We start from the raw sequence: 12,190 nt of genomic DNA, 5'->3' as shown, positions 1-12,190 counted from the left end.
AAAGCCACAACAGGACAGCTTATAAGGGTGCTAGAGAGAACCCAAGTAATTTCTAAGTGAAGCAGCTCAAATCAGATTTTTCTGCCAGTGCTTTTTTTTTCTTAATCTCTTTTTCTTAAAGGTAGTGATGGGAATGGGCCATTCTATACCATTGCATTTCTGAAGGGGTCCCATTAAAAAAAATCCTGCGATCAGGGTATGAGGAAAAACCCTTATCTTTTTTTCCCCCTCAGAGGAGATTTAATTGAAACTGCTTCTCTCCTAACTACATCCATAAGTAAGGGGCTTTGCAAAATGGATGGAGCCTGAAAAGAAGAAAGGACGTGGGTATTGCATCTCTAGGATTGTTTCAGAAAGGGTTCTATACTGTGAATATCAGAAGTCATTTTGCAAGTTTACCATCTAAAAACTCTCTTTAGGGTTCAGAGAGAATATATATACCCAACTCCCCCAAAGAAGATCAATCTCACTGCTGTGTAAGAACCCTTACCAAAGACTTTTAATGGCCTTCCCTCCTGGAGAGAGAAACATGGGCACAGACAATGACTTAAGGTTATCTAGTGGTCTCATCTAAGAAACAGGCTAAGACCTTCCCTACTGGTAGCTCCACTCTTGGAAAGGATACAGTTTTCATCACCTTCAGGGTTTCGGGGTGGCCCAGGCATATTCAACAAAACCAGCTTTGCTTCATGGGACTTGTTAACTATAACCTCATTGAGTTTCACTGCTGTGTGCATCCGTCTCACGTTGGAATGGTCCCTGGGCGGGTGAAAGGGAGAAACAGGTGGTTAAGGCAAAGAGAAAGCTAGGCTATAGCCAATTTTAAAAACAGTGAGATACAGAGCTTTTTTGCTTTGACTATGAATAATGTAATGAACAAATGATTTCCTTATACACTGGGTTTTCTCATTCTACATTTGCTTGTTTTATGCCAGGAACACAGTATGGTGAGAAAGAAGGGTGGTTAGTTTATGCACAATGTTAACTCGTAGCTGATATGCACAGGCAAGTAACAGAGAGATGGCTAGATTTGGGGTGAAATGAAGAAGATACTTCATCCTCTGTATCCAGGCAAAGTCACATGTATGCCACTGACTAGGATACTGTGTTATGTGATAAGATTGTGTGTTGGAAAACTTACGGACGCATGTTAAGCAGGTCCTGGAATCCTTCCATCGACTTAGCCTTTTGTCCTCGGGATGCCATGTACTTGTCTTTTGTCCAAGTCATGTGCACCTTCTCCTGGTAGGTCTCTGTCTCTTCATCCTCATCAGAGCCAATGCTGGTCAATCGCAGCATTGAGTTCCGGTCCTTCACCAACTGTGCCTGAGGAGGGGCCAACACAGCTATGAACCTCTATACCCAGTTTCCTCTCATGCTTTAGCTTCAATTATTTTCAAACAATAATGTGGTTATAGTGGAAGAACTGATAAAGTAAGATGGAAAGAATGTGTCATTCTATGAGAATAATACAGTATCATCCCTCTCAGTGACAGACTAGGATTCAGTGAATGCAGGAAGGTCTCACCTCTCTGTCCCGCTCTGTTTTGGACAGTCGCATGTGTCGGAGCATCTGGGACCTTTGCTCCATCATCAGGGTGCGCTCATAAGTGTAAGCGGATATGTCACTGTCATGCTGCCATAGACAACGCAGAGTGGGCAACAAGCACAAAAGAGAAAGAAGAATTGAACCACTCACTTTCATTTCCATTTGCTAAATTAAGCCAGAGAAAGTACCACAATATCAACCTACGTTACACCCATATTTTGTTAAGTTACTGAGTTATATAATATTATGAACTATCAAACACAGAAGCACTGACATTCCTTTCCGTAATCTAACCATTACATATATATTTCCTTGAAACAAAATACAAACTCTAGTCTTTTTTTAAAATACTGCCAGGTTATTTTTAAAAAGCTGTGTGTGATTTTAACATGCATAAATGAATTAAAACTTAATAAAACCATATTAAGCAGACAAGAATCTGGGAGAAATATAAAGGCTGTACAACAAACAAGAAAGCAAAAATTTAAAAAACAACACCAAATACACAAAACATACATAGTCTACTTATCTAGATCAATGTATTAGGGCTCTGTCAGAACTAAGGGATTAATCCACATTTGCAGCTGAACAATTTCCCAAACCAGAAAAAGTTCTAGAAAGACAGGGTAGGAAACGGGGGAAGGGTGGTCTGTTTGATCTCAAACTCCGCTTTCTCACCATCTCCACCACTTCCACCTCTGCTTCAATGCGTAAGTGGTAGAGGAAGGTAGCCAGGTCCTTCTTCATCTGAATACTGTTGTCTTCTAGTTGGGCTACTGTGAAGATCCGTATGCTACATTTTCGCCACACCTGAGAAAGTACCATACATATATGGCAAGTTAGATGCAAGAAGCCCCCCTCCCCCCCAAAAAAGAGTGATTCCTAAAACACAAGACATTTTTTGCTTTGGACAACCTTCCTGTAGTATCAGGGTATTTGTTTTTAGCTTCTAACTGGATATACTGTTGTATGAGAGCAAAAGCTTGACTAAGAAACACATTAAAAACAACTTTAAGGGGCGCCTGGGTGGCTCAGTGGGTTAAAGCCTCTGCCTTCTGCTCGGGTCATGATCTCAGGGTCCTGGGATCGAGCCCCACATCGGGCTCTCTGCTCTGCAGGGAGCCTGCTTCCTCCTCTCTCTCTGCCTGCCTCTCTGCCTGCCTCTCTGCCTACTTGTGGTCTCCCTCTGTCAAAAAACAAAACAAAAAACAAAACAAAACAAAAAAACAACTTTAAGAAGTTCTTAATTTCCTAACAAGAAGAAAACCAGCAAAAGGGGACACAGAATACATTAGGAGGGTGCTGTATTTGGATAGCATATTGATGGCCCCATGCAGACTCTAAAAGTTACTATTTTAACTTTTTTAAATTTATTTTTTAGTCATTTTCAGCATAACACTATTCATTATTTTTGCACCACACCCAAGGCTCCATGCAATCCGTGCCCTCTCAAATACCCACCACCTGGTACCCCGACCTCCCACCCCCACCCCTTCAAAACCCTCAGATTGTTTTTCAGAGTCCATAGTGTCTCATGGTTCACCTCCCCTTCCAATTTCCCCCAACTCCCTTCTCCTCTCTATCTCCCCATGTCCTCCATGCTATTTGTTATGCTCCACAAATAAGTGAAACCATATGATAATTGACTCTCTCTGCTTGACTATTTTAACTTTTAAACTTAAATTTTAAAGTTCAGCTTAACTAGTCTTACCAAAGGATGAGCATGCATATGTATCAGATACAAAAACATCCGAACAGAGGTTTCCAGTATTTGAGAGACTTTGGTCTTTTTTTCTTTTAAATGGATGTGTTTCACTTGTTAGTGTTTCTCCAAGAGTTCATATGGAACTTTATTAATTTGCTGAATTTCACTTGGAGATAGGTATCAAATAGAAAAAAGACTACTTCTCATACAGTTGGAACTAGGATCATGGGAATGCTAAGAAAAATCCCCAGCTCCTCTGATCCTAAGCCCCAACACTGTAATCAGAGGGAAAGGGTCAGCCTAGTGAACCAGGACAGATATTAAGGGAGAAAGACTTTTTTTTCCCAAAGGTATCTAATGTACCTTGTGCTGTTTGAGTAGGAAAGGTAATAACATGAGCATGCCCCCATCATGCACAATCCACCACACATCAATGTTGCCCTCAGAAAACTGCTCCACATTGCTGGGAAAGAAGGAGATGTTTTTAGCCACCAGCAGGGCCAGATGGGCAGCAGTTGTCACTCGAACTGTGCCTAGGGAGAAAACAGAATCAGGACAAACAGAGAAGACTCCTCACACTTGCCTTGCTTCCTACCATGTCAGGAAAGCAAGGATAATGGTTTTTGAGTTGGTTGTGGGTTTTTTTGTTTTGTTTTGTGTTTTTTTGTTTTTTACATTTCTTTAAGCAAAGTGTTCTGTTTACATAGTGGGTTATACCTCATCGGATAACAACAATCATTAAGAAAAATCTGAATAACTAACAGAATTAGATTCAGAACCATGATTTACATTACTAAATTCCGATCACTGCATTTCTAAGGTTGGGGGGTTATGTGAATTCTGGAGATTTTGATGAAAGACAATCCTTCCAATTCCTGTGAGAATGTCAATGTGGCAGATCATAAATGAAAACTGGGCAATTTCAGAGATAATTCCTAGCATGATACTTGACAGAGATAAACAATTCATGAACATAATATAAAGCTGGAGGGGGTGAGGAGAATAAGATTATCATTGTTAGTAGTTATTTAGGTGCCCTTATAGAACTATGCTTCAGCAATGGCCCAGTCTCTACTTTTGGAGGCTATGGGGTGGGACTAAGGCAACAGAGGTTTGACTGTATCCCCTATTTGGGCCCTTTGGATAAAATGAAAAGTGTTCTGTACCAATAAAAGTCTTCCATGCTCGGGCATCTTCACTCTGGCGCCAACCATTAGGCCATCCCATCACCACCGTGTTGTGCTTCATGCCTCCAAGGCCACATGACTGGATGAGGTGGGAAATGCCCTCCCTCAGCTTGGCGGCCACCACCAGCTGGCAGAACCCTTTCACCTTCTCTGCCTCCATTAGATGCTTTATAGTCTGAAAAAGAGAACCTCAATGCTGAATTGCTTCACCCTGTTTCACTCTCTAAGTGCTTACTACATATAGTGCTGGTTGACTACATAGAGTTTTTCTGCCTTTTCCTCTGTAACATACTAAACAAATCAAGAACAGGGATCTTCATAAAACAAATATTCAATATTCTTTCTTAACTGACCAGGCGGAGTGTGAACATGATCTGCTTCCTTCCTCAATCACCCTGATGCCCCGACTCATACTATTAGAAACTCAATATGATGATTCAGTTTCGCTTAAGAATTTTCTCAGGTATGTTTTTTCATTTCTCCTATTTCCATCTGTTTTGATATTTTAATGATGATTACTGATGACCATTGTCTTTGCTTTACTATTATTTATTCAAGCCAATTTGGGATAATATTTCATTTATTCTTACTCCACTCTCTTAGTGGAAAGACGAAGGGAATAATGGCATAGAAGTAAGACATGATTTTCCTGAAGGCAGAGATTAAGTCAGTGGTGTAGCACGGGTAATAAGCAAGGTTTATTGATTTCCAACCCTGTGCTTTTTATTTATTTTTACCATCATTCCAGACTAATGTTTCTTCAAGTATTTCTAGTTTTCAGGGTTTCAAAGTATTCCAAAATGAAATCCAGTAAAATTTTTGAAAAGTAATTGTACGTTTCTCTGAACAGCAGGGTTGGTTTTATCATTAAAGTAAGTATTAGAGTCAAAACCGCTTTCTTCTTTAGGGAGAACTTACACTTGGAAAGTTAATCAAAAGTAAAGCAACCTTGGTCATGACTACATACCAATGTAGGCTGGTAAGGAGAAAGGAAAGTTGTTCATGGCCCCTTATCATCAGAATGAGCAGAACCATCTCCACAGTTCAAAGGATAGTTTTATTTACATGACTTCTCTGAGGCCTGAGTCAACGTTTAGAGTCTATTTGGAAACAGTGCTTAGCCTTGACAATCTTGAAAGTTTAGTAACGCTTGTTAAATGGAAAACATAAATTATTATCTTCTGGTTCATCTCATTATTTGGGAGACGATGATGGTTCAAAAGTTAGCACTAACAAGGAAACCTCCCAGAACATGCAGGAAAGCAATTAACTTAGAAATATAATGTCTGACAACTTAACATCACAAAGTCATAAGCTAAATTCCATTAAGTCAATACGTCTTGACTCTTACCTGCTCAGCAGCTAAAGCTTCCCCGTAGTTCTCCAGGAAGTTCCCCACAATGACAGAGCCCACAATAGTGAGACCCTTTCCTGCTTTAAGTTGTGACGCAAAGGTGAGGAGGCGAGGATGCTTGACATGTAAGTCTTCATCTAATTTCAGTAATACAAGTAATTGAGGCCTGTAAAGAGGTTGGTGGGAGAGTGGGAGGGAAAAAACACTTTTGAGTTTGGGGAACAGAATGATAAATTCTACCCTTTAATTCAGGAGATCTAAATAAAATGTAAATGGGAAGAAGGAAGAGATTAGAGGAAACATTAGGATGAGGCTGTAGTTTATTTGAATCCTCCCAGTATTACCACAGATTGATCATTCTGCAAGGAACAAAAAAATGGCAGAAGTCTAGATCAGATATCCCATGAAGCAAAGAAAATAAAGTATGAAGGATTTGGAATCATTCAAAACAGGTCCTTCACACCAATTCTTTGAGCCACCTGAATTCCTTATCCTATAATCACTGAAGCACACAGTTGTGTGTGTTAACCATGTGCCAAACACCATACCACTAAGCTCTATTGATCTCTTTACCTCCAGTTTTTGGTGTGTGGTGGTCCTTCTTCCAGCCGGAGCAAAGCAAACCGGGCTGCACTGAGGGACAGCCCACGGATTCCATCACCCCACTCTTTCTCCGCTCTGGGAGAAAAAAGAGAAAAAAGCAGAGACAAGTATCAACTATAGCAAGTATAATTTTAAAACAAGGGGTTTTTTTCCCTCTTTCTAAAACGAACATATGCATGCAGTTGAAAATTAAAACTCATATTAATTATTAATATAATGCTCTTAACATAATGAACCCACGAAAAGCAGACCCATATTGCCCTTCAGCAGTGGACCACACTGTACAATAAACAATTCAAAACAAAGGCTGGAAGGATCACTTGCTCATTCTTCTATGTAACTGTTCAAAAGCAATGATGTAAAATAGCAATTTGGAGAAGGAAATTACAACAGACACAAAGTTTAATTTAATTTTGAAAATAATAGGGAGAAAGCAAAATTCAATGTAATCTTCTGAACCAGTGTTATTTATTCCTAATTTTTGTAAGTTTTTTCTGTAGTCTTGTTGTTATGAAGTTTCTCAGTATTAATTTCTTTTTCATTTCAGAGATTATACCTTAACTGAAGAGGGAAACATAAATACTTATATTTGTGTTAGACTTTAATATCATTATTTTGACATGTCCTTCTAGCAACTTTTTAAATTGATCTGTTCATACTTTCTCAATGGGTTCTCCTTATTGATTCTGTAGTTTGTGTCTGTAAGATGGCTAAAAGAATTTGGGGTTATAGAGTTTAGTTGCAGTTAAATGAAGCTGTCTGGATCCTTAATGCAATTTTCATTGAGCTGGCTCTACCAAACTAGTCCATTTTGATACCTGTAGCAGTAATTAAGGTCAAATCCACAGACTCACCCTTGGTACTCGATGTACTTGTAGATCATACCAGCTATTACCATAGCTACAATGGCGTAATACCAGGAAGAAATGAACATCAGAGCCAGACAGATACTCATTCCCATGAAAGAGAGGGCCCTAGAAAATTAAAAACCAAAATGCAAACAAGAAAATGTTTTTCTAAGCAGCTAAAAAGAAGCCTGTGCTAGAGGTGCTTCTCAAACTGGTGAAGGATTGTTATTATTATCTTTTTAATTCCAATATACTGCAGACTGAACTTTTATAAAATGCAATAAAAATGAATTATTAGAAACATTACTATATGCCTGGATGCTGTGAGAATGTCAAATTGCTATAAAAGTTTCAAAATGATTTTTCTCAATTTTTATAGTTATCGTATCATGGACTGCAATAGTCAGCAAATCTGCACTGAGGCCCGAACCATCCTTTGTGCTGATGTTTCCCACTGCTGGAAAAACATATAAATGAACAGGTTGTAATGAAAGTTATCTGTAGGTGTGAGGATAATAAATACCTACTTGGCAAAGCAAGAATGGGGCACACAGAGTTATTAACATGATCTTTTTTTTTTTTTTTAAGTATTTATTCATTTGTTTGACAGACAGAGATCACAAGTAGGCAGAGAGGCAGGCAGAGAGAGAGGAAGGGAAGCAGGCTCCCTGCTATGCAAAGAGTAGGACCCTGGGATCATGACCTGAGCCACGAAGGCAGAGGCTTTAACCCACTGAGCCACCCAGGCACCCCTGAACATGGTCTTTTAAAAAGAAATATCTCATGTAAATATTGCTTAAAACCTTATGAACATTCCTTAGCATCACGCAGAACCCACTAAAGGAAATCTGCCATTAGTTTTCTTACTTTACATTAAGAGAAACTTGGCAGAGGGGTGCCCGAGTAGGTTGTGGGTTAAGTGACCAACTCTTGATTTTGGCTCAAGTCATGCACTCAAGGTCCTGGGATCGAGCTATGCATTGGGCTCAGCACTGAGTGTGGAGTTTGCTTAAGATTCTCTTTCTTGGAGTGCCCAGGTGGCTCAATCGGTTAAGTGTCTGCCTTTAGCTCAGGTCCTGATCTCAGGGTCCTGGGACTAAGCCCCACATCAGGTTCCCTGCTCACTAGGAAGCCGGTTTCTCCCTCTCCCTCTCCCAATCACCCTGCTTGTGCTCTCTTGCTCTGTCAAATCAATAAATAAAAAGTCTCTCTTTCCCTTTGCCCCCCCCCCACATGTGGTGGCTCTCTCTCTGTCTCCCTCTAAAAAAAAGGAGAGAGAAAAACTTGGCAAGAGAATGATGAAATGCCTGTTTTGATCAAATAGATTAAGTAGATAACCATGCTTACTGAAGTTCTTCTGTGTACAGAAGGAACTTCTTAGCTCTACGATGAATGAAAGAGTGAACAGGAGAGTTGTTAATATGGAGAAAATTATCTCTAATAAAAACATAGGATAAGGATAAAGGGAAAAGCTAACAAAGCAAAACAGTAACACAACAAAGTTCATAGTGAACATTTAATTAAGGTTAAAGCTAGAAAGAGGATTAGAGGTAATAATACAGTAAGGATTTAAATTTTTGCCACATAAAGGTCACACTAGTGCCTACCACTGGTGAGTGAAGTCAGGAAAGGGTCAAGGAGGAAGGCAGCACAGAGGAATGTAGCAACAGGTGCACACAGGACATATTAAGAACCTTTAGCTATGACAGGAAGGAAATGAGGAGGAGATGGGATGGCAGCTAAAAGCGTGATGACTCCCTTAGTGGTGGAGATGTGAAGGCAGCAGCTATAGCAACGTTTCACTGTGAGCTTTACTATGTAGCAGGATGGTAAAATTAAATATGATATAGTTATGTGTTTTGCTAAAAGCTACAAAGCTAGGGAATAGTAGAGTTGACACTGAGCTAAGGTCATCTAACTCCACAGCTCATACTCTTACCTGCTAAATGAACCTCGTAAGGAAGAGAGTTCGAGAATGAAAACTGATGAGAAAATGAGAATGAAGACAGAAAAGGGGTGAAGCCCAGCCCTTAGCTAAGAAAGAAATGGGAAAACAAATAATGCAAAGGGTAGGCTGGTTTAAGCTGAAGAATACAGCAGACTGGAAATACATATTTCATAGTTTCTGTCTTTATTCTCAAGTAGGTGTTATAAATTATAAAGTGAACTACGAAAACACATGGTAATTTGGTAGAAATTCAGGTGATCACCGAAGCTGAAACAGGCAGGACAGGATGGCTGGCCAAGAAAAATTTTATTAACCAACCCAGAATCTCCTACTTTTCTAGTTCATGACAGGTTCTCTCCAAATGTGGGGAAGAAAAAAAAAAAGAACAGACTTACCAGTGGTAGTAGCGGAACCGGGGTCTCCAGTTAGGTGTTCGAAGTAATGTTTGTAATGCACATGCCAAATTCACAAAGAGGTAACACATCAGGAAAAACCTGGCAGAATAAAAATAGTAAAAGGCATGATTATTATTGTAAAATGATTCTCCAAGGGTTATTGTAAATAGAGACCTTTGTTGTGTTTAAGCTTCTGTTCTAGCTCACTATAGCCTTTGATTAAGACTAGGATGTAGAAAAATTTAACTTCTCCCCATGAATTTGCTCATTTTTCTGCATTCTCTCACAGTGAAAGACACATCCACTCTATACCCAGTTGTTTTTGGGATAATCCAAGTTTCCTCTTTGTTACTTATCTTTGTTCCAAATTAACTTATCAAGTCCTATGGATTCTACCTATTTACACATTTTAAAACCTTTCTCCTCCCTTCCATCTCTACTGCTATCACCTTAGTTCAGGATCTCATTTCTTCCCTGCTGGATTAAATAAGTTTACGGGTAGCATTCTCAGCCCAATTTCAGCCTACTTCTCACTTGTCTTTTATACCAAACTGATCATTCTAAAACATAAACATGATCTCAAAGGATCACTCACAACCTCCAGGTAAAAGTTCCAGGTCTTTTGTGACCTGGCTCTACCTGCCTCTCTGCTCAGCTACTCTCAACAGTCACACTCCATTCTATCCAAAGCCAAACTACTTTGAATTCTCAGATGTGCTACGTGGTTTCATTCCCAATTCCTTTACACACATTCCGCGTCTGGAACATTTCACTCTTTCTTTGCTTAGTAAATAACCAGTCCTCTTTCAAGATGCAAGTGTCTCCTTTCCTAGAAAACCTTTCTTGAATCTCAGTCCTTTTTGAGCTCTTATAGCAGTGTTCACCTTTACCATAGTTCTCATCCCACTACACAGGATTACTGGTCTCTCTCTCTCATCAGTTCCTTAAGGTTCTGTCATTCATCTTTGTATTCCTAGCATGCTGCCCAGTGCCAGGCAGGTATTAAGTCATTACTAAGTCGCAGCTGAAGGAGCAAAGCTAACAGCAGCAGTAAAAGCTACAACCAGCTGATAATGAATAAGAAATGAAGGCAAAGAACTTTTGAAGTTATACAGGTAGGAAGAAACCATGATGATTTATAAAAGTTAGCCTTGAAGTTCTTAGGAATATATATTATTTAGGTGAAGTTACACCTGTACTTGGCTCACTCTTTTATCACTACTGTTGCATGCCTGATGGAAATCAACATGTACTACACATCATATAAGCAAGAAAAAAAGAGAAGAACTGGCTCTTACATAGAAAGAATTGGGGCCACAAGATCCAGGGAGGCGATAAGAATCCCCAGCTCTGCAATAGCAGCAGTTAGAAGTAAAGCCCAGGTAGGTTCCCCGTTGGCTTTGCTGTGACCAAAAACCTGTACAGAGAAGGGAAATATCAGACACAGGTGGTGGGGTATGTCTGAGTCAATGTTCCCTGATTCCTCTATGCTACAGTTTCAGATATATGATGGATAATAGTGTTAACAACTGTGGCATCTTTTAAATAACTTTATCCTACTCACATATAAACTCATCCCCCATAGCGACTTAGAAGGTTTTGTACTAAAAACCCACGTCTTCACATTGTATGATCTAGTAATTCCTAAGCCTATGAAGACCCACACAGTTTCTCATAAAATCTGACAAAAAGGAAATAGGGTATGGGAAAGGGACACTCACCCTCAGAAAGGGTATGATGTTATCCTTGGCTATTGCCTGTAGCAGCCTTGGTGCACCTGTGAGACTCTGAAGTCCAGCCCCACACGTGGAGAAGAAGGAGCCAATAACAATCACCCATGGGGAAGGCCAAGATAAGGTACCCACCACCAGATTACCTTTCACAGCATCCCCAAACCTGCGTAAGAAATGAGGGTATGGAAAATTATACTGGAAGAGTAGAGAGACATTCACCTAATTTTTTCTGTTTATAATTTTTTAGAGAATTAAAATTGAGACAGACATAAGTATTAAGAAATGTAAAGGTAGGCAGATTTGATTTATATTAAGAAAAAATAACCTGTAGGCCCAGAAAATAAAGCTAAACTTCAATTATAGCTTCCCCCGCAAAATATCAAAATATCTGTGCTCTTTGCAACAAAAATTAGAAAAATACAAAAAATATAAAAACCAGGAAGAAATCCATAATCACAACATAACTGGTAATATTTAGTATACTTTCACATTTGAATCTGTTTACTGTTTTTAAAAATACAGATGAGATCACAGTATACCTGTAATTCCATATTTTTAACTTACATTTTCCTATGTCATGAAAAACTTTTCAGGAACAAAAATTTTAGTGGTTTTAACAATACTGCATCATAATTTACATAATCCATTTCTCTAGTGTTGATTTTACACTATGGAAAATACTGTGACTAACATCTTTATGCACATATCTACATTCACACATCCCAGATTTGTTCCCTTATGGCAGATTCCTAAGAGGGAATAACTGCAGTAAAAGAGATCAATATCTAAAATATTTCAAAATCACTACCAAAATGGTTATAAATTTCCAGAAAGGTTATAATACATTTTATTATTAAATTCCAGAAAG

The 12,190-nt window shown here is 39.1% G+C and overlaps 1 protein-coding gene across 4 annotated transcripts in view; it reads right to left on the bottom strand.

Moving 5' to 3' along the window:
* SLC12A6 (solute carrier family 12 member 6) overlaps positions 1-12,190 on the bottom strand; it is a 93,152-nt gene that overhangs the window by 3,403 nt on the left and 77,559 nt on the right. For 3 of the 4 annotated variants that reach the window (XM_059181072.1, XM_059181073.1, XM_059181074.1), the window contains 12 exons: positions 11,311-11,485; positions 10,888-11,006; positions 9,590-9,688; positions 7,253-7,372; positions 6,369-6,473; positions 5,793-5,961; positions 4,421-4,616; positions 3,618-3,787; positions 2,228-2,359; positions 1,529-1,636; positions 1,142-1,326; positions 626-759 (listed from right to left, as the gene is read on the bottom strand). In XM_059181072.1, the coding sequence (XP_059037055.1) occupies positions 626-759; positions 1,142-1,326; positions 1,529-1,636; positions 2,228-2,359; positions 3,618-3,787; positions 4,421-4,616; positions 5,793-5,961; positions 6,369-6,473; positions 7,253-7,372; positions 9,590-9,688; positions 10,888-11,006; positions 11,311-11,485 (1,712 nt within the window). Of the gene's footprint in view, positions 1-625; positions 760-1,141; positions 1,327-1,528; positions 1,637-2,227; positions 2,360-3,617; positions 3,788-4,420; positions 4,617-5,792; positions 5,962-6,368; positions 6,474-7,252; positions 7,373-9,589; positions 9,689-10,887; positions 11,007-11,310; positions 11,486-12,190 lie in introns of those variants that run through there. The other variant, XR_009355490.1, reaches the window with a different exon arrangement.

Source organism: Mustela lutreola, chromosome 7 (assembly GCF_030435805.1).
Source record: "Mustela lutreola isolate mMusLut2 chromosome 7, mMusLut2.pri, whole genome shotgun sequence".
NCBI classification, from domain to species: domain Eukaryota; kingdom Metazoa; phylum Chordata; class Mammalia; order Carnivora; family Mustelidae; genus Mustela; species Mustela lutreola.
This window is presented reverse-complemented; position numbering and strand designations above follow the sequence as displayed.